The 21,310-nt window shown below is 39.3% G+C and overlaps 1 protein-coding gene across 1 annotated transcript in view; it reads right to left on the bottom strand.

Annotated features, from left to right (window-relative positions):
- Positions 1–3,546: 3,546 nt before the first annotated feature.
- The window catches only part of LOC141756544 (NACHT, LRR and PYD domains-containing protein 3-like), a 36,023-nt gene continuing 18,259 nt past the window's right edge, over positions 3,547–21,310 (bottom strand). The window contains exons 2-11 of the mRNA XM_074616381.1: positions 16,285–16,395; positions 14,835–15,120; positions 12,499–14,299; positions 12,223–12,396; positions 11,903–12,076; positions 11,587–11,760; positions 11,271–11,444; positions 10,487–10,660; positions 8,952–8,998; positions 3,547–5,327 (exon numbers count right to left, since the gene is read on the bottom strand). Of these exons, the coding sequence (XP_074472482.1) occupies positions 4,777–5,327; positions 8,952–8,998; positions 10,487–10,660; positions 11,271–11,444; positions 11,587–11,760; positions 11,903–12,076; positions 12,223–12,396; positions 12,499–14,299; positions 14,835–15,120; positions 16,285–16,374 (3,645 nt within the window). The 5' untranslated portion in view covers positions 16,375–16,395 and the 3' untranslated portion in view covers positions 3,547–4,776. The remainder of the gene's footprint in view (positions 5,328–8,951; positions 8,999–10,486; positions 10,661–11,270; positions 11,445–11,586; positions 11,761–11,902; positions 12,077–12,222; positions 12,397–12,498; positions 14,300–14,834; positions 15,121–16,284; positions 16,396–21,310) is intronic.

Raw genomic sequence — 21,310 nt, 5'->3', positions numbered from 1 at the left:
ATTTGTATAAAGCAGCATATTTGTCCACTCCCATGTTGATAAGATTATTAAATACTTGACAAATCTCCCTTTAAGGTTCATTTTGAACAGAAAAAAAAGGTGTGATTAATCGTGATTAAATATTTTAACTGATTGACAGCCGTAATTATAATATAAATAGACAAGTGGTCCCTGATAATGTTGGCTTAAAAGTGTTTAGTCAGTTTCACTACAATTTGCACTTTCATGAAAAGTGTATTTCTTTCTTTCTTCCTTTCTTTCTTTCTTTCTTTCTTTCTTTCTTTCTTTCTTCATTAATTTGTTACCTCAATGCAGAAAATTAATTTTTAAAATTATATTATTACTATTATTATTTTATTTTTTTACCAGCGCCCCCCAGAAGGTGGCGCCCTAGGCGACCGCCTATATGTCCTTTGTCTTAAACCGGCCCTGCTGTAAAAATACTCCACTACAAGTAAAAGTCCTGCATTCAAAACCTCACTGAAGTAAAAGTATGTAAGTATTACCAGCTAAATGTAGTTAAAGTAAAAGTACTCATTCTGCAGTAAAATGGTCCCTGTTTGTGTTTTACTTGTTGGAAAGGCTATTGACTGTTGTAACAGCGCCCTCTTGTGGCAGAATGTGAAGCTGCGCTATTGAGCACATGGAGCTGCCCACTCAGTAATTAAGAGAGAGCGAGAGGCAGAGCCAGAAGCACGTTGAACAGAGAGAGTCAAAAGTGGACTTTACTGCATCTAAGTGGTGTGATTTGTGTGCATCTCTGATGAAAAGTGAGTAAACGCAGCTATTTCCCACTGAACAGGACTATGATTAAGACTTTGGGTTTATATGATTGGGGCTGTTTTACAGATGCTGAGCTAATCTGTCCATGCTGATGCCCTTAGCTGCTCTTTTCTGGTATACTGTTAGATGTAGATAATGTTTGCATTCTGCTATATATGTTTAAATGACTTGGAAGTATGTTTGTACTGCAACTTAAAGCAGCAGTCAGTATAATTTCTTCCTTTATATATCTGTATCTGATTTAATGTAGTAATAATAATAATAAGCCATTTAAGTTGAATATAACTGGTTAATTTAATAATTATAATGTGGCATTTTCTTATGTTCTTGTTATAGACCACACATTCAAGATCACACATTGTTCATCTGTAAACCTGTAAGCCTGTGTGAGGAATACTGTGCTGTTATGTTAAAGACTATTCAGTAAAAGGAGGAATCAACCCTATAAGAGCGTCCTGAGTGTTCTTACCGACACACCAAGGCTACATCGCTACCTGAAACCAACACCTATACAGTCCTGAATGGATACCTATTCAATAGTGGTGGAATGAGTACATCCAAGTACTGTACTGAAGTACAGATTTGAGATACTTTACTTGAGTATTTCCATGTTCTGCTACTTTCTACTTCTACTCCACTACATCTCAGAGGGAAATATTCTACTTTTTACTCCACTACGTTTATCTGACAGCTTTAGTTACTTTACAGATTACAATCTTTCATCCCCTTAATATATAATAGTAAAACACCAGTGGTGGAAAAAGTATTCAGATCATTTAGTGCAGTAAAAGTACTAATACCACGCTGTGAAAATACTTCACTACAAGTAAAAGTCCTGCATTCAAAACCTGACTGAAGTAAAAGTGTGTATCATCTCGTAAGTATTGTTGTGTAATCTACAGCATCTTATTGTATGAGATCATCATAGATAGTGGAGTAGAAGTATAAAGTAGCATAAAATGGAAAAAGCCTACTGAGTAAAGTACAAGTACCTTGAACTTGTACTTTACAGCACAGTACTTGAGTAAATGTATACTCCACCAGTGCTTATAGTTTTCCTGTTGATCGACTAATTGATTATCGTTTCAGCTCCTAACAGTTGTTTATTTTCAACAGTGGAGTGCTACATCGTCTCAAACATAGAACATCTTTGACACCTGCCTGGAGGTGTGGGGGCGGGGCCAACGGCTCAAACACACCTGGCCATTAACTGTAATAGTAGATAGTAATACTACAGTAATAGTAGATAGTAATACTACAGTAATAGTAGTTAGTAATACTACAGTAATAGTAGATAGTAATACTACAGTAATAGTAGATAGTAATACTACAGTAATAGTAGTTAGTAATACTACAGTAATAGTAGATAGTAATACTACAGTAATAGTAGTTAGTAATACTACAGTAATAGTAGTTAGTAATACTACAGTAATAATAGATAGTAATACTACAGTAATAGTAGAGCATCTTTTAATAATCATCTTAGTAATATTGTTTAAAATATGCTTTTAATAACTTTAACTACATGAAGCTGATAATACTTGTGTACTTTTATTGCTGATACTTTAACTACGTGAAGCTGGTAATACTTGTGTACTTTAACTGTAATACTTATCTGTATGTAACCCACGTGCTGGAGCCTCTCTGCACACCCTGGGACTCTGCGTTGTGTTTATAGTTGTGTTATGGGGTGTGGTGCAGATTAAGGGAAACACCGGCACAGTCTTTCTGATTGTGGTTGAGATCGGGAACACTTTATTTGTCCACAACATCGGCTGTCATCTCACTTGTTCGTCCACAACCTTACGAAGTAATAAAGAAAAGTATAAACTCCATAAAAAATATATTCTAGTACAAAAATACACACTAAACACGAACACTGAAAGTAAATTACAACACATAAAATGATATAAGGCACTCTTAACGTAAAATCTAACGTGAAAATAATTTAAATGAAACAACAAGACAGCTAGCAAACAATAAGTGAACAGGCTAATTCTCCCGCCTGTATTAGAGAGGCTGCTCTGCTCTACACGGTAACAAGTCAACATTATGGCCACTATTTACATATAAAACATATCTATAATACTAATAAGTGAAAGGCAACATCTTAATTATAAATTTAGTAGAAAAAGATGAACAGGAAGGGTGTTTTTAAATAATATATTGTACTACGATGACGACCTTACGAAGCAATAAAGACAAGTAAACAAGAAAAAAGATGGCGTCCCCACGTAACTTTTGTACTACGGTGACCTGTAAAGGACAAACATGTCTATTGCGCAATTCTGGATGGGAATCACAGCGCACCAGCGACACCTGGTGGCTGATTTAGGCTACTGCCTTACATGTACATTATCCTGCTTATTACACGGCTACTTACTTAAGAAATCAATAATTTGACACAAAAACGTTCCACCAAAGTCCAACATCAGAACTGTGCCCATAGCAACGGTCTGTTATACATAGCAACGGTCTGTTATACATAGCAACAGTCTGTTATACGTAGCAACATTCAGTTATACGTAGCAATGGTCTGTTATACTGTATTTAGCAACGGTCTGTTATACATAGCAACCGTAGGAACGGTCTGTTATACGTAGCAGCGGTCTGTTATACTGTATTTAGCAACGGTTTATTATACATAGCAACGGTCTGTTATACATAGCAACGGTCTGTTATACATAGCAACGGTCTGTTATAAATAGAAGACAGTAAATACACCATTTAAAAACAGTCACCAGAGTCAGACAAGGTCCATGAACCATTTTTTATTTCAATATTCAAGAATACTCTTAACCACCCGCAGGAATAGGCATTGGGGTCAGGTGCAATGTGAGCCAAGCGGCAGACAAAGGCGGGGACTTCGGCGTGCTGACCCCCGGCATCGCAGACTGGCTCTAGGTACGTGGAACGTCTCCTCCACCACAATACAGATCAGTAACATTTAAAAAATAACTTGCAGTACGTTTATTTTAGATGTACAAATAATGGTAGGCTCATGTTAACGTTTTTTTACTATATCAATATTTACAATGATGCACAAAGCTTGATGAAAATTAATTTAAATGTCTTAAAAATATAGAAATTTTAAAAAAGCAAAATGTATAAAATGAACATTATTGTAATGTTGCAGTAAGGACATTTAGTGACGAAAACCATAAAGAATAAACATGTTACAGATTAAAATCCTAACGACTACATGTAACTTTGTGTACCTGTTCATGTATTACATACAAAATTCATATTGTTTTGTAAAGTTGCAGAAACACCAAGATATAGTATTATCAATTTAAGTTGTTTGTGTGTGATAGTGCACATGAAGAACACAATGAGCAGTGATATCAGCAGTTGTCAACAGTCAATATTAGAGGTGGGGAAAAAATCTATTCATTCATGTATTGCAATTTTATTTTTACAATATTGAAATTGATGTTTTAATGCCAGAATCGATATATATTTGCTCCATTTGAGTCTGTGGAGGTAGAGGGAAGTTACCGCTTTTATTGTTGTAGTCTGAATAACGTGACGTCATATCCGTCCCGTATCCGTCAACCAAAACAAACCGCAGCGAGCCGAAACGACAAAGTAGAAACCGGCGGAGCGTCTGCGTGGATACGACCTGCACCCTCACATGTTAAATCCAAATTGGTAAACACTACACATCCAATAAAGATTGGAAACACTTTGGGTTTCACACATTGCAGGAGAAGCAGAGCTAGACATCACGGCTAAAGCTGCATGCTAACTCTGTCACGGACAGGAAACGTTATCGTATGAATCTGTTATTGTGTGGTGGCTGTTTTGGTCAAATCGTTGCTCTCCACACACTACAGGAACAAAACTGTTTAATTTAACAGAACATGTCGTTATGTGTGGGTTCTCTCACATTTTCAAAATCTGTTAAGATGTGAAAAATCTTTTAGTGTGGGCCAGTCTTAACAGAAGTATACTACTAGCACACTTGAATAAACTTCTTTTTCGTCAGGGCTCCTACAGAGAACACAGAGACACTGAAGAACGTGTTGGGCCTCCAGAAAGAAGATCTACTGCAAACGCAGGATAAAGAGGTTCAGTGAACGTGGTGTTGAAGGTGTGGAGGTGGATCAGTGTGTCAGAGGAGACACTGTAGAAGGACAGAGTGCCAGCAGGATAGTCGACATACACTGCTACTCTACCAGAGGAGGGAGAGGAAGAGGAAGAGGAAGAGGAAGAGTAGGGGATGGGTGTTTCACTATTATTGTGCCAAACAGAGTAACCATCCTCTGAACAGTCCAGACTCCAGGACTCATCATTCATTCCATACCAGCCGTCAGCATCTTCTCCGTAGTGGCCTCCTCTGTAAGTCACTGCTACATCAACCTCTCCTCTCCACTCCACCTCCCAGTAACAGCGACCAGTCAGACCATCTCTACACAGCAACTGAGCACAGTAGCCATATTCCTTAGAATCACTGGGCAGCATCTTTCTGTCCAGTGTCAACGTCTTGTTGTCGTCAGACAGTACGAGCTTTGTGACGCGGTCCAGTGTGAGTTCAGAGATATCTGAAAGACAAACAGACACAATAAGGCAGCAGTTTATCAGCTAATACAACTGTTGGGTTTTGTTTATTTATTAATATGTTAATAATTTGTCGGCTGGGATCGGCTCCTGGGATCGGCTCCAGCCCCCCCGCGACCCCTAACGGGATAAGCGGTTGCAGATGGATGGATGGTTAATAATTTCTATGAAGTTATAGATAGTTATTTAAACACTTTAAAAATATTGGTAACACTTCATTTTACAGGTCCGCAAATTTCATGGTAATTAGGTGATAATTAGCAAGTAACCTGTTTGAAATTTCTTTGGAATTACTGCCAAATTACCCCAATATTTACCTCAAAGTTTATCTAAAATGACTTTATTATAAACATTATTTCATAATTAAATGTTAAAATAGCATATAATGGTTAAAATAAGGCCTTCAGGTTTGAGAAGCGGCTGTGCGCTGCTCTTCATCGGAGGTGGAAAACTAATAGAAGACACTTCTGATCAGACACAAATCTCACCATTGTGACTTATTGTCTACACAGATGTAACCTGGTAGCTGATGTCATGATTCAGGGAGGTTTTTAAGAAATTTCAATTAAGTTATTTGCTAATTATTATCTATTTATCAGCAGACATGGAAATAAAGCACATCAATTAACTTTGTATTCTTTTCCTGGAAATGTATTAAATAAATTACCAGCTATTGGGAATATAATAATTAAATAATGTTTATAATAAAGTAATTTTTTGATACATTTTGAGGTAAATATTGGGGTAATTTGGCAGTAATTCCAAAGAAATTTTAAATAGGTTACTTGCTAATTATCACCTAATTATCATGAATTTAGCGGACCTGTAAAATGAAGTGTTACCAAAATATTGTATAGCCTATGAAGATTATAAACATTTTGTTTTTAAAGTTTAAAGCACTTTGTGCTTACCAAGTGCAATATACGTAAATAGAATTATATTAATATGCTCAAATCAAATCATAACGCTAGCTCTAAAAGTGAGTCCGCTACAACCTCCTGCGTTAAAGAAATTAGTGGCATTAAAACAAATTTGGAACAAAATGTTGCAGAAAACTGATTTTATGAGTCTTGATGATTTCCAAGGAGTGTTCAAGCTGATTAGATCAGATGTTTTTAAAGGTCATTTTTAAAGAAAAAATTTAAAACCAAATAAAAGGATCATGGTCACTTCAGGGTCAAACTTCACCCCCTTGACTTCGTGATAGAATGACAACCGGCAAATAAAAAGTCTGCCACGGCCCTCAGGGGCCAAATTTGCAGCGCCCCGTTATCTATATCTTTTCATAACATATAAACCTACGTCTGTGACAAATTTGTTGCTTTTATCTCAAAACGCACAGTTATTATGCTTAACTGCCCCGCTACTTAGCCAAATGTACGTATACTTTTCTGTATACTTTTCAGTATAAGCCAAGTATACTTGGACTTTTTTCAATACTTGTCGGTATAAGCTGAGGATACTTAAGTATAATTTTGTTAAGTGTATCTCTGATAAGTACATAAAAAGTAAACTGAAAGCATACTTTCTTATTTAACGTTTAACAGAAGTATACTACTAGCACACTTGAAGAAACTTCTTTTTTGTCAGGGCTCCTACAGAGAACACAGAGACACTGAAGGACATGTTATGTCTCCAGAAAGAAGAACTACTGCAGGATAGTCCATATACACTGCTACTCTACCAGAGGAGGAGGAGGAGGGGAAGTGTGTTCCTCTATCATTGTGCCAAACAGAAACGAAGCTCTGAACAGTCCAGACTCCAGGAATTATAATACCTTCCATACCAGCCGTAAACACCTCCTCTGAAGTGGCCTCCTCTGTAAGTCACTGCTACATTAACCGCTCCTCTCCACTCCACCTCCCAGTAACAGCGACCAGTCAGACCATCTCTACACAGCAGCTGAGCCCAGTAGTCTTATTCCTTACCATGAAAGAACGACCTCCTTCTGTCTCCTAGTGTCATCGTCTTCCAGTTGTAAGGCCGTGAGAAGTGTCTCTTTGTGTCGCAGTCCAGTGTGGGTTCAATGAAATCTAAAAGACAAAATGAGACGATAAGGCAGCAGTTTTGTTTATTTATTAATATGCTAATAATTTCTATGAAGTTATAGATTGCTATTTAAACACTATTAAAATATTGGTAACACTTCATTTTACAGGTCTGCAAATTTCATAGTAATTAGGTGATAATTAATAAAGTAACCTGTTTGAAATTACCCCAATATTTACCTCAAAGTTTATCAAAAATTACTTTATTATAAACATTATTTAATAATATATGCTATAATAGCATATGATGGTTAAAATAGGGCCTTTAGGACTTGAGAAGCGGCTGTGCGCTGCTCTTCATCGGAGGTGGAAAACTAATAGAAGACACTTCTGATCAGACACAAATCTCACCATTGTGACTTATTGTCTACACAGATGTAACCTGGTAGCTGATGTCATGATTCAGGGAGGTTTTTAAGACATTTCAATTAAGTTATTTGCTAATTATCATCTATTTATCAGCAGACATGGAAATAAAGCACATCAATTAACTTTGTATTCTTTTCCTGGAAATGTATTAAATAAATTACCAGCTATTGGGAATATAATTATTAAATAATGTTTATAATAAAGTAAAATTCGATACATGTTGAGGTAAATATTGGGGTAATTTGGCAGTAATTCCAAAGAAATTTCAAATAGGTTAACTTCTACTTATCACCTAATTACCATGAAATTTGCGGACCTGTAAAATGAAGTGTTACTTAATATTGTATAGCCTATGAAGATTATAAACATTTTTTTTTTTTTAAAACTTGGTAAGCACTTTGTGCTTAAGCTTGAAGAGTGCAATATAAATACAATTATTATTATTATTATTGTTTAGGACTGTCAGTAGATCAATATAGTTAATCATGTACCTTCAAAAATGTCCCTTAAAGGGAGATTTGTCAAGTATTTAATACTCTTATAAACATGGGAGTGGACAAATATGCTGCTTTATGCAGATGTATGTATATATTTATTATTGGAAATCAATTAACAACACAAAACAATGACAGATATTGATCCAGAAACCCTCAGGTACTGCATTTAGCATAAACAATATGCTCAAATCATAACATGGCAAACTGCAGCCCAACAGGCAACAACAGCTGTCAGTGTGTCAGTGTGCTGACTTGACTATGACTTGCCCCAAACTGCATGTGATTATCATAAAGTGGGCATGTCTGTAAAGGGGAGACTCGTGGGTACCCATAGAACCCATTTACATTCACTGATCTGGAGGTCAGAGGTCAAGGGACCCCTTTGAAAATGGCCATGACAGTTTTTCCTCGTCAAAATTTAGTGTAAGTTTGGAGGGTTATTTGACCTCCTTCACTACAAGCTAGTATGACATGTTTGGTACCGATGGATTCATCAGGTTTATTAGTTTCATATGATACCAGTATCTTCTCTCTAGCTTTTAAGAAATTAGTGGCGTTAAAACAAATTTGCCTTAAGGCGTTATTATTGCGTTAACTTTGACAGCCCTATTATTATTATTGTTATTATTATTATTGACTATTGTCTGTAGGGTTTAAATGAAGAAATATCACAAAATAGTATTAACTGACTTACACTTCCTCACACCAGGTTCTAAGCTCTGCTGTCCATCATGGTCCACCCTGGAAGAACAAACACAGTCAGACCTGCACATCCAGCCCAGTCACACAGCAGCTCGTGAAATACTCATGAAATTTAATGTATTGATTCGTGTACATAGACACGGATTTAAATTTTTTTTTGTGATGGTCAGAATGAAATCAATTCGTATGTAATCCACGTAATTGTGAACCAGGAAGCATAAAGAGTGGCGAATGCCAGTAAGAGGTCGGGATGGATGGGTGGGTCAAAAAACACCAGACTTTCACCAGGAGGCCGCTGTTCATCATGTCCCGTGTGAAACCAGAAGTCAATGTTGATTTATTTGTCACGTAACTTCCTACTTGTACTTAAGTTACAGCACTTCCTAACGCTAACGGAGTAGTTTTTGTCATGTAACTTCCGTACATAAGTTACGCCACTTCCGGAGTTATGGGAAATTTTTCTATAATGAATCAAATAGATTAAATTTCATGACTATTTGACGAACTGTCGTGAGACTGTATTGAAATAGTCCAACACGTTCTCATCCCAACTCGTCACATACTGATGCTTTGTCAGACCCCTCAGCATCACTTTTCGCTCGCAGTAAACACGTACTTGTAATTAAACACACCCTGGGAATAAGGACAGGCTGCATATTCTCTTTGATATAAAAACAGGAACATTTCACTCAAGTGATTTTCCATCTAACATGACACAGTTTGTCTAAAGCTGGGCATACACTGTACGATTTTAGCCTGTTTCTGGCCCAAATTTTGAGCCGCACAATTAATTTTATTGTCGGACCAAATTTCAGCTTTGTCGGATGTCGTTTGCCGTGCAGTGTACAGGGGGGGACCGAGGACCGATTAACTCCTCCTGACTGGCTGTCGGACAGTCGGATGAATTTCTGACATGTCAGAAATTTTGGTCGGCCGTCCACAGGCTCTCACACGGTTGAAGCAGAGTCAAGAGCCGATTCCCCAACGTCAGCGCCTTTTTTCCGCTTTTCTTACAGTAATCAGAGCGAAGCTATCAAGATAACAATGTACAATAGATATAGTGAAACTTAGCTTACCTCCAATTCTCTCTGGACAAACCATACTGTCCACGTCTTCGCAGCTACCTGCGACTCCATATACGCCGGCGCCTTAATTTTTTAGATGTTTCAGCAGACGGGATGGCACAGATGATCAAGGAAGCATATTTCTGCCTTGTTAGCATCGTGACCCGTGCAGACCTCTGCTAGCAAACAAACTTTACCTGCCTCGGAGCTTTCAAACAAATCTTTAATGACAACTGTCAACTGCCAGAACGGCCCTCAGGTGGCGACGGGACAGTACAGTGTGAGCACTCAGGTTGTGGCTGACGATCAGACCATACAGTGTGAGCACATAAATCATGAGTTTTGGCTTTACATCGCAAACAATCTACTCATACAGTAGCAGTAGGAATTATACAACAACATGTCTAAAATCGTAGTGTATGCTCAGCTTAACAGAGAAGCAGTGTGTTATCTTTTGTTGTACTTGAGAGTCTCCAGTCTCCAGCATGGATCCTCCACTCCAGCAGACAGCAGCTTCACTCCTGAGTCTCCTGGATGATTGTAGCTCAGGTCCAGCTCTCTCAGATGGGAGGGGTTGGAGCTCAGCGCTGTGGCCAGAGACGCACAACCGTCCTTTGTGATCAGACAGCCTGACAACCTGTCAAAATGGTCAAGCACTAGTCATCAACACAAACAGAATACCCACTTAATGATCTATTTGAAGTTTCCCATCAATCGTTTGCAATACTCAAAGAAGACCCTGGTGTTCAAGGACTGAAGAACAAAGTCAGCAATAAAAAAAAACTACTGTACTGTGCATCAGAACATTTTGGCATGTGGCCAGAAAGAACCAGGGATGAAACTACCAACCCTACAATTAATAGACAATCTTCTCTAAAGTCATAGCTGCTCTCACATCATCAGTAAAATCCTAAAGAAATGGGATACTTCAGAAAACTTCAAATTAAAGCAGAATTGAAATGGTCAGCATTTTAACCTGTTAAGGCCTAGCCCTATCCCTCAGAAAAAGCGCCTAAATAACTACCAACAATTAAGCAGGACTAGTTCCTCAATGATAAGGCTTAGATGAGGCTGACCAGGACTTCCTGGCAGCGCCAACTTCAGTGTTCAAACTGTAAGTAACTAAAATCTGCTATTTTGGGCCAAAATAACCTATGTCCGTTGGGTTTTAAATTATTGAATCCTGACCTGAGAGTTTCCAGTATACAGTGTGAATCCTGCAGTCCAACAAAAAGTTGTATCCTGACCTGAGAGTTTCCAGTGCACAGTGTGGACTCTTCAGTCCAACACACAGCGGCTTCACTCCTGAATCCTGCAGGTCGTTGTTACTCAGGTCCAGCTCTCTCAGATGGGAGGATTCGGACCACAGAGCTGAGGCCAGAGAAGCACAGCCTGCCTCTGTGACCTGACAGTCTGACAGCCTGGAGTTAGGAAAAGGTCATGACCACAATGTTGTAGAATATCACATTAACATGATAACTACTATAGATATTACATTATCATTAACCTGAATGTAAAGCAGCATTTAAATGCTTAACTTATAACAAACAGCTGTATCCTGACCTGAGAGTTTTCAGTGTACAGTGTGGATCCTGCAGTCCAGCAGAGAGCGGCGTCACTCCTGAATCCTGCAGGTCATTGTTACTCAGGTCCAGCTCTCTCAGATGGGAGGATTCGGACCGCAGAGCTGAGGCCAGAGAAGCACAGCCTGCCTCTGTGATCAGACAGTCTGACAGCCTGGAGTTAGGAAAAGGTCATGACCACAATGTTGTAGAATATCACATTAACATGATAACTACTATAGATATTACATCATCATTAACCTGACTGTAAAGCAGCATTTAAATGCTTAACTTATAACAAACAACTGTATCCTGACCTGAGAGTTACCAGTGTACAGTGTGGGCTCTGCAGTCCAACAGAAAGCAGCTTCACTCCTGAATCCTGCAGGTTGTTGTTACTCAGGTCCAGCTCTCTCAGATGGGAGGATTTGGACCCCAGAGCTGAGGCCAGAGAGGCACATCCTGCCTCTGTGACCCGACAGTCTGACAGCCTGGAATTAGGAAAAGGTCATGACCACAATGTTGTAGAATATCACATTAACATGATAACTACTACAGATATTACATCATCATTAACCTGACTGTAAAGCAGCATTTAACTAACAATTAAATTAATAACAAACAGCTGTATCCTGACCTGAGAGTTTCCAGTGTACAATTTGGACTCTCCAGTCCAACAGAAAGCAGCTTCACTCCTGAATCCTGCAGGTTGTTGTTACTCAGATCCAGCTCTCTCAGACTACAGGACTGGGAGCTGAGAACTGAAATAAGAACTTCACAGCTTCTCTCTGAGAGGTTACAGCCACTCAGCCTGAAGAGGAATAAAAAATAAACACAAGCAAATGTTTTACTTGACATCTTTTGCTTTTTACACCTATTTGATATTGATTCTTCCAGTTATTCATCCACCTACAGAGCTTTGTTGGAGGCCTTGACCACTGGCACCAGCCTCAGAAGAGCATCCTCTGAAGCAGAGTATTTCTTCAGGTCGAACACATCCAGATCTTTATCTGATGACAGTAAGATGAAGACCAGAGCTGACCACTGAGCAGGAGACAGTTCATCCGTAGAGAGACGTCCTGATCTCAGGGACTGTTGAATCTCCTCCACTAGAGAATCATCATTCAGTTCATTCAGACAGTGGAACAGATTGATGTTTTTCTCTGGTGACAGATTCCCATTGATTTTCTTCTTGATGTACTCTACAGCTTTCTGGTTGATCTGTGAGCTACTTCCTGTCTGTGTCAGCAGACCTTGTAGGAGGCTCTGATTGGTCTCTAGTGAAAGACCCAGGAGGAAGCGGAGGAACAAGTCCAGGTGTCCGTTGCGACTCTGTAGGGCCTTGTCCACAGCACTCTGGTAGAGATGTGTTAGTTTAGGTTGCCCTCTAAATACCTTTGACAACCAGGAGGTTGATTGTTCTTCTGCCATCAGATTGACACCAGAGTTGATGAATGTCAGATGGACGTGAAGAGCAGCCAGGAACTCCTGAACACTCAGATGGATGAAGCAGAACACCGTGTTCTGGTACAGTCCACTCTCCTCTTTAAAGATCTGTGTGAACACTCCTGAGTAGACTGATGCTTCTGTGATATCGATGCCACACTCTTTCAGGTCAGATTCATAGAAGATCAGCTTGCCTTTCTGCAGCTGCTCAAAAGCCAGTTTCCCCAGAGACTCGATCATCTTCCTGCTCTCTGGACTCCAGTGTGGATCTCTCTCACATTTTCCATGATACTTGACGTTCTTCTGTTTGGACTGAACCACCAGGAAGTGGATGTACATCTCGGTCAGGGTCTTGGGCAGCTCTCCTCCCTCTCTGGTCTTCAACACCATCTCCAGAACCGTAGCAGTGATCCAGCAGAAGACCGGGATGTGGCACATGATGTGGAGGCTTCGTGATGTCTTGATGTGGGAGATGATTGTTCTGGTCTGCTCCTCATCTTTGAATCTCTTTCTGAAGTACTCCTCCTTCTGTGGGTCGGTGAACCCTCTGACCTCTGTCACCATGTCAACCCACTCAGGAGGGATCTGATTGGCTGCTGCGGGTCGTGTGGTTATCCAGAGGCGAGCCGAGCGTAGCAGATTCCCCTTGATGAGGTTTGTCAGCAGCACATCCACTGAGGTGGACTCTGTAACATCAGTCAGGATCTCATTGTTGTGGAAGTCCAGAGGAAGTCGACACTCATCCAGACCGTCAAAGATGAACACGATCGGGAACTCTTCAAACCTGCAGATTCCTGCTGCTTTGGTTTCAGTAAAGAAGTGATGAACAAGTTCCATCAAGCTGTACTTCTTCTCTTTCAGCACATTCAGCTCTCTGAAAGTGAATGGAAATGTGAACTGTATGTCCTGGTTGGCTTTGTCTTCAGCCCAGTCCAGAGTGAACTTCTGTGTTAAGACTGTTTTCCCGATGCCAGCCACTCCCTTTGTCATCACTGTTCTGATTGGTTCATCACTTCCAGGTGAGCGTTTAAAGATGTCTTCACATCTGATTGTTGTTTCTGGTCTGTCTGGTTTCCTGGATGCTGTTTCAATCTGTCTGACTTCATGTTCCATGTTGACCTCTCCAGTCTCTTCCATTGAGATGTAGATCTCTGTGTAGATCTGATTCAGAAGTTTAGAACTTCCTGCTTTTGTGATTTTCTCATACACATACTGGAACTTCTTTTGTAAGTTATTTTTCAGTGTTCGCTGGCACTCAGCAAGAATCCCTGAATGAATAAAACAAAGATGAAATCAATGAGGGGTTGTTACAGTGAATGTAAGTCATGAACTCGTTTTCTAACAACTATACACATTTCTGTATTTATGGCATCTATTCAGCTCATTTGATAACTAGGTGCCCTAAAATTAATTATTATCCTTAACAACAACTGATGTGTTTTGCATTCAAGTCATGCATCCATGACCTCCCTGGTCTCCAAAGAAACCAGAGGGTGTATGACTAAATTACAGAGGGAATTAATATTGTTATCAGTGTGTGTACATTTGTACCAGTAGAGGCAGCAGAAACAGGATTGTCTGCCTTTGTTTCACTGCTTTTCGTTCCCTGAGACACTTTCAAATCTTCTTTTTCTCTGGTGGATGTTTGTTTGGTAGCTTGTTCTGTAACCCACGGTGCAACACAAGACATGTGTTTAACCCTGAGGGAGATACTAGCTACAAAGCTAGTGTTTGTTGAAGTCTTCGTAACATGCAAGTTTGATCTTTGTTACATCCTTTTTGTAAATTCATACCATAACTTACCTGCAGGTTCTGAGATGATTTTTGATAATTTCTCCACAAGATCATTCTGGTTCATCTTCACTAAAACGATTTTTGTCACGTTAATAGTGTTTATACTGTAGGTCAGGAACATCTGATCCACTGTGACCACTCTTTCAGCCGTCTCCAGTTCACTCTTTGGGATTGCTGGGAAGCCTTCTAGGACCTCTGGTTGCTGCAGGTACCACTTGAATTCTCTAAAATCTTCGCCTCCTAAATCTTTCAAAGTTCTCAAGAGGGCCTCTTTAGGTGTCTCCATCTTTCCTCTCTGCCAAGACACAACAATTAATATTTTTTTATAACCATTTAATGAAAGCACAGAATAATCAGTATGAAAAACGTCTTCTGTTCGCTGCACATATTTACTGACAATCAGCTACTTGAAGGAAAGTTATAAATTAGACAATGTGCAAGTCCTGCTTGATTGTGTAATATCCATGTGGAGATTAATTACAGGCCTGTTTTCTGAGGTAACAGGAGAATCATACAATGGCTAACATGTTGTGACTCACTTATTTCCAGTCTATTACATTCATTTTACAGGAAAGGATGCCTATAGACCCTTTTTATGTCAACGTCATGATGACGTCACGGTGTTAGCTGGAGGCAAAACAAAGGAAAGACTGGAGGCTAACACTAGCAGTGGGCTAAAGTTACACATCTAAAATGTCATGTTGTTGTGTTGTTGAGTGCCAGAATCCAGATATCACAGACATTAGAGATGACAAATTGTGATTTGAGGCTCTAGCGAGTAAATGTTGCTAATATCTAGCCTTCTGCTAACCGCAGCCGTGAGCCGTTGGCTGCGGTTAGCAGAAGGTTAAACTATTAGCAACCTTTTCTCTCCATCTCTGAAACGCTTCACCGATATTGTACGACTCTCTCTTTGACTGACTTTACTGAAGGATAGTTAACTATAGACATCCAAAGATTTATACGCCCTCAATTTATCTTTACAGCGCTGCCGTTGGCCACCAACCCGCTGGGCGGACGGCTAGCTACTCAGCTAGCTTAGCATTCGCCACGCTGTCATGCAACACAGAAAAGGAGCCGAACAAAGTTGTCCCTCATCTGGAGATAGCACTGTGCTTTCCTACGCTGTGACCAGAGTGTGAGGATGAAGCATTAAAATGTTAAATTTGACTCATTTAGTGACTGGCTAGTTAGCTAGCTACCATGCTAATTCCACCGTGCTACAGAAAATGAGCCCAACAGCGGACAGCGCCGGGTCACGGCCCTCTGCCTCACTCCTCGCCGCCATGAGACGACTTCACCGGGAGGAGAGCAGACGTTAGCTAACTAGCTTGTCAGTCCCTGGATAAGCAGGTTTCTACTTCTTTAGGTGCTGGTTGTTGTTTACCTCATTATTATGTGTGCATTAGTTAATCAATCTATCTGAATGTATTTCTGCTTGTATGTTACAGTGACTCACCTTCCCACCGACCGCCTCACAGGCCAGATCATTAAACTGCAGGAAGTCGGGCTCTGCTGTTTCCTTCACCGCTGCTCTCCTCTCTGCCATGGTGAGATTCTACTGAGGTTTCTACTTGGAGAGATCATCAATATATAAATTAAAAAGTTCTGTGGACAAAATCCCCCCTTGTCTGACTCCATTGCTAACCCCAAATGGTTTGATAAACTGTTGCCCCGTTTTACCTGCACAGTCTGGTGAGCATACCAGTAAGCCAGGATTCTCACAATGTATTTGGGCACCCCTCTTTGACTCAATTTGATAAACAACTTTCTATGATTAACACGATCAAAAGCTTTAGAAGCATCAATAAAACACATAAGAACTGATGAATTTTTACCTCTATATTTGTTTACAATTTCCTTTAATGCATATTATACACAGGTCAGTGCCGTGTTTAGCTTTAAATCCAAACTGGTTGTCTGTGGAGTTAATAAACTCATTTAATCTATCCAGCAGGATTCTTTCTAAGACTTTTGACAGTATGCTGGCTAAAGCAATGGGCCTGTAGTTATCTAGACTGCCTCCTTTACCAGCCTTGTCCTTCATTACTGGAACTAACAGGACAGACAACATGGAGTCTGGTAAGACACCATGGATCATAAAACCAGTAGAACACATAGCAAGGAGAGGAGCTATCCTCGGACTGGCATATTTAAGGTGCTCAGCCGTAATATGGTCTATGCCACCTGCTTTATTAACAGACAGTGTCTTTATAGCTTGGTATACCTCATGGGACTTAATCACCTTGAATCATCACTCTCACTATTATCTGTCTTAAATAAATCCCTTTTGACACAGATGAATAACAAACTATAATGCTGTCGCCATAACTCAGCAATGTTGTCTGTTCCAGAAGTTCCATTTACAGTGCATGGCAGAGATGTTTTACTGTAAAAAAAAAACCCAAAGAGTTCAAGAATAAAGTCATACTATTTCAAGAAAAAAAAGTTGTAATTGAATGAGATTAAAGTCATAACTTTATAAGAAAAAAAGTAATTTCCTCCTCCACAAAGAGTCAGTTTCCCCATCAGGTCTGTGTGATTCTTTCTTCAGAATAAACGCAGTGTCTTGCACAATCTTTTCCAGGTCCTGATACTGATGATAATGTGGTGCTGATGTGCCAAAAGAGGAAGTATTTTGTTATTTGTGAAACCTAAACTAAAGAATAATTTCACAAGATGCTTCACGTTCTAAAATAACACTTAAATTATTACTTTATAATATTACAACTTTTTTCTCGTAAATAGATGACTTTATTCTCATAATATTACGACTTTTTTCTCGTAAACGTATAACTTTATTCTCATTATATTACGACTTTTTTATCGTAAACTTGGGACTTTAATCTCGTAATATTACGACTTTTTTTCTCGTAAACCTATGACTTTAATCTCATAATATTACGACTTTTTATGGAAAACCTATGACTTTAATCTCGTATTACGACTTTTTATCTTAAATTTATGACTTTATTCTCAAAATATTACGACTTTTTTTCTCGTAAACGTATGACTTTATTCTTGTAATATAATGACTTTATTCTCATAATCTCAGATTTATTTGTTTCCTCATTGAGGCCCTAATACTCCGTCGTACTCTTGAGTCTTAACAGATAAAAATAAACCTCAGTCAAGTTGATCCAAGCTGTCAGACCAGATCAGACAATTCCTGCATGTTTCACTGATGTGAACTCAGATTACAATCAAACTGCTGTTGATTCTACTCCAGAAACACAAACAACATCACATGTTAATCTCTCTAAAATCATTGTGCTTCAACTCAGAGAGAAATTCTACAGAATATTTCAAAGAGATATTTTGAAACAGACAATCAGCATCGAGAAGCAGTTAAACGGTGATACAGCACGATGTGATCAAAGTGATCCTGATGATCAAACATTTCCAGATTCCTCTGGTTGGATTCTCACCTGTTGAACTCACTTCAGGTCAACTTACAGACACTTTCCACCTTCATGTGTCGAGGAAACACTGGAAGAAGAAGAAGTTGCTCATCTCTTCCTGGTCGGCTGCGGTCATGAAGTCAAAGAAAGATGAGAAGGAGAATTCATGAGTGTGATGGAATTTTCCATCAATTCCTCTCTTATTGGTAAAAAGGTCAGAGTTTTTGTCAGAGTGTCCCTCTGTTGACATTATTGGGTTGGAGTCCTGTCTAGAGGAGCCACCGTTATCTGTACAGCTGTGCCTGTAGTGGAGACCGTAGAGCCAGTCGCTAGGGCAACCAGGGTCAGAGATGCCAGAGGAACGGAGTAAGTCAAAACATGATAAGGGGTAAGACACTGAGCACCAGGGAGGAAGGACAGAGTTGTGAGGCCTTCACGCAGAGAGCATCTATTGTGGAGACCTGACAATTCTCCTTGATCAAGCTTCAATAAACCTTCTTTTGTAAGACATCATCAGCTCCGGACCTCTTCCTTCCAAAGTTAACTTGTGTATCAATTATTCCATCACAATTTGGCGTCACGAACAGGATCCCAACATAACAACAGAAGTGGTAAGTGCAAATTATCTGTTTTTGCCTTACCATGTCTGTGTTTGACGAGATCTAAAAGAATCTGAAATTTTAAAAATTTAGCTACAGAGTAACACTCCATCTCAAGGGAGTATAGTAATAATTCGGCTGAGTAATTTCTGAAATTTGAACTAGAAAATGTAATGGATAAACGTGGAAAGAAATTGAAGTTAACCAGTTCATGGTAAAGAGGTAATATTAAAAAGGGTAATATTACACTTCCAGAAGGGTGGGTGGTGTTCAAGATAAAGTCTGTGTGTTTTAGGTCAATTGAGACTACCGCAGCACCACCAACAGGGGTGGTTGGGTTTCCGGGTTAGCTTCGGGCTAGACTCGACCAGGGGGGACTCCCATGAGCTCTGGTCCAGGAGGGAAAGACGTTTCCGGGGTAGTTTGAAAAAGAACTACCTCGGCCAGACCAAGATTGGTGACTATCCCAACTCTGTGTCCAGTGGGAAACTTGAGGTTCTGGGGGAGACCCCAGGGGCCGAGGGATCCGTTTTATTGTTTGTGTACACGAGGCGTTTGAGCGACATAAGGCTCCGTCTTTAAAGAATTGAAGCCTCACCATGCTGGAAGGGGAAGGGAAAAAAAAAAAATGAGGAGAAGCTGTTGATGCAGAGAGGTGTTGTTGATGTGCATGTGCCCGTTTTGTGTGTCCGTTTTGTGTGTCTATGCTGTTGAACTGTGATTGCTGCTTGTTTACTGATGTGCTGGTGCTTTGCGCGCTTACGCTGCTGAATTTTTGCTGAATAACTGTGTGAAATTAAGTGCTGAATAAAATGGGTGCCCAAAATTCCAAAGCAGCAATTCGATGTTCCTTGTTGGAGTTTGTTAGACTGATGTGTTAGAAGTGGTCAGAAAGTTTAAGGATACAAAATGAACTGATGGTAACACCATTGATATGTCACTTATAAAAGAAGATGGCAGGGTTAATTGTGAAATAAAATTTAATCTAAATGCAGTTGAAATTGAAAGAGTATATCAAACAAAATTCCTGGGACTGATTATAGATCAGAAACTTTGTTGGAAGCCACATATAGAAAACATCGAGCAGAAATTATCCAAATCCATTGCTATTCTTTACAAAACAAAGGATCTGTTGAATAAGAAGTGTTTGTATATATTGTATTGCTCACTTATAATGCCATATATGTCATATGGTGTTGAGGTTTGGAGAAAGGTATATAAAACAAATATAGACCCGATAATTAAAATCCAGAAAAGAGCTTTTAGAATAATACATAAAGTTTCTTAGCATGAAACTACATATCTATTATTCATAAAGTCAGGTATCTTAAAATGTTGGGATATTGCGCGTGTAAAGACATTAGAAATACTATTTTGAGTTAGGAATAAAAGCCTTCTGGTTAGTATTCAAAAAACATTTAAATTAAGAGAAAGACATTTTTATTTAAGAGGGTTGTGTGTTGTTTTTTTAAAACAGGTTAAGTGAGAACCGATGTAAAATACAGATGTGTCTCAGTTTTGGGAGTCAAATTATGGAACGGGCTTAGTGACGAGTTGAAATTTTGTAGCTCTCTGTTGAGCTTCAAAAAAGCCTTAAAATGTGAAATAAGTAAGGATTACGATTAGAGTAAATTTTATTTTTTATTTCTTTTGTAATGCTGATATTCTGGGTTATTTTATGGATTGTATAGGATAGGGGGGGAAAATAAGCCTTGGGGCCATTGGTCATTGATTATATGAACGTTGTTGTGTGAAAGGGATACAGTGTTGGTTTATATTCACACAGATTGTAAAGTTTTGTTCTTTTTTGATGTATGACCGAATTAAAACTATTCATTCATTCATAGTGAATGACTGAGAAGTGATTAATAAAAACATATTGATATCTGTAAGAAACATGGTTTCTGAGCCACTTAAACACAAACATTACAATAAACGCCATATCTGTCCTAGTTCTCTCCTACATGGGTTGGCACATGTAGTACATGGGCCTGCACATGTAGGAAAAGGAGGGATGAATGAGGTAATTTGTTCACAATGGTTTGCGCGAGGCATCACACAGGTCTCACAAACACTTGTAGACGGATGCATGACATGTCAACAAACTAGGAGAAAGAACAGTTCGATAAAACATGACCATTTACCGCCACAATCGGGCCCTTTTGTAAATATACAGATTGATTTTGTACATATGCCAAATTCACAAAGTTTCAAATACTTGTTGGTGATCACCGATCAGTTCTCAAAGTGGACTGAGGCGTTCGCAACAAAGAAAGAGAACGAAAAAACAGTTATGAAGTGTCTTCTAAAAGATGTCATCCCAAGATTTGGGGGTGCCAAGGGGAATAAAGAGCAACCGGGGTCCATGTTTTGTGTCAAAGATAACACAGGGTCTCGCAGCAGTCTTAGGGTTCACATGGCAGTTACATGTTCCCTACCATGCACAGAGCTCAGGTCAAGTTGAGAGAATGAATTCCACTATCAA

The sequence above is a fragment of the Sebastes fasciatus genome, chromosome 18 (genome assembly GCF_043250625.1).
Source record: "Sebastes fasciatus isolate fSebFas1 chromosome 18, fSebFas1.pri, whole genome shotgun sequence".
NCBI lineage: Eukaryota > Metazoa > Chordata > Actinopteri > Perciformes > Sebastidae > Sebastes > Sebastes fasciatus.
Note: the sequence above shows the minus strand (reverse complement) of the source record. Positions and strands in the feature narration are given on the sequence as shown.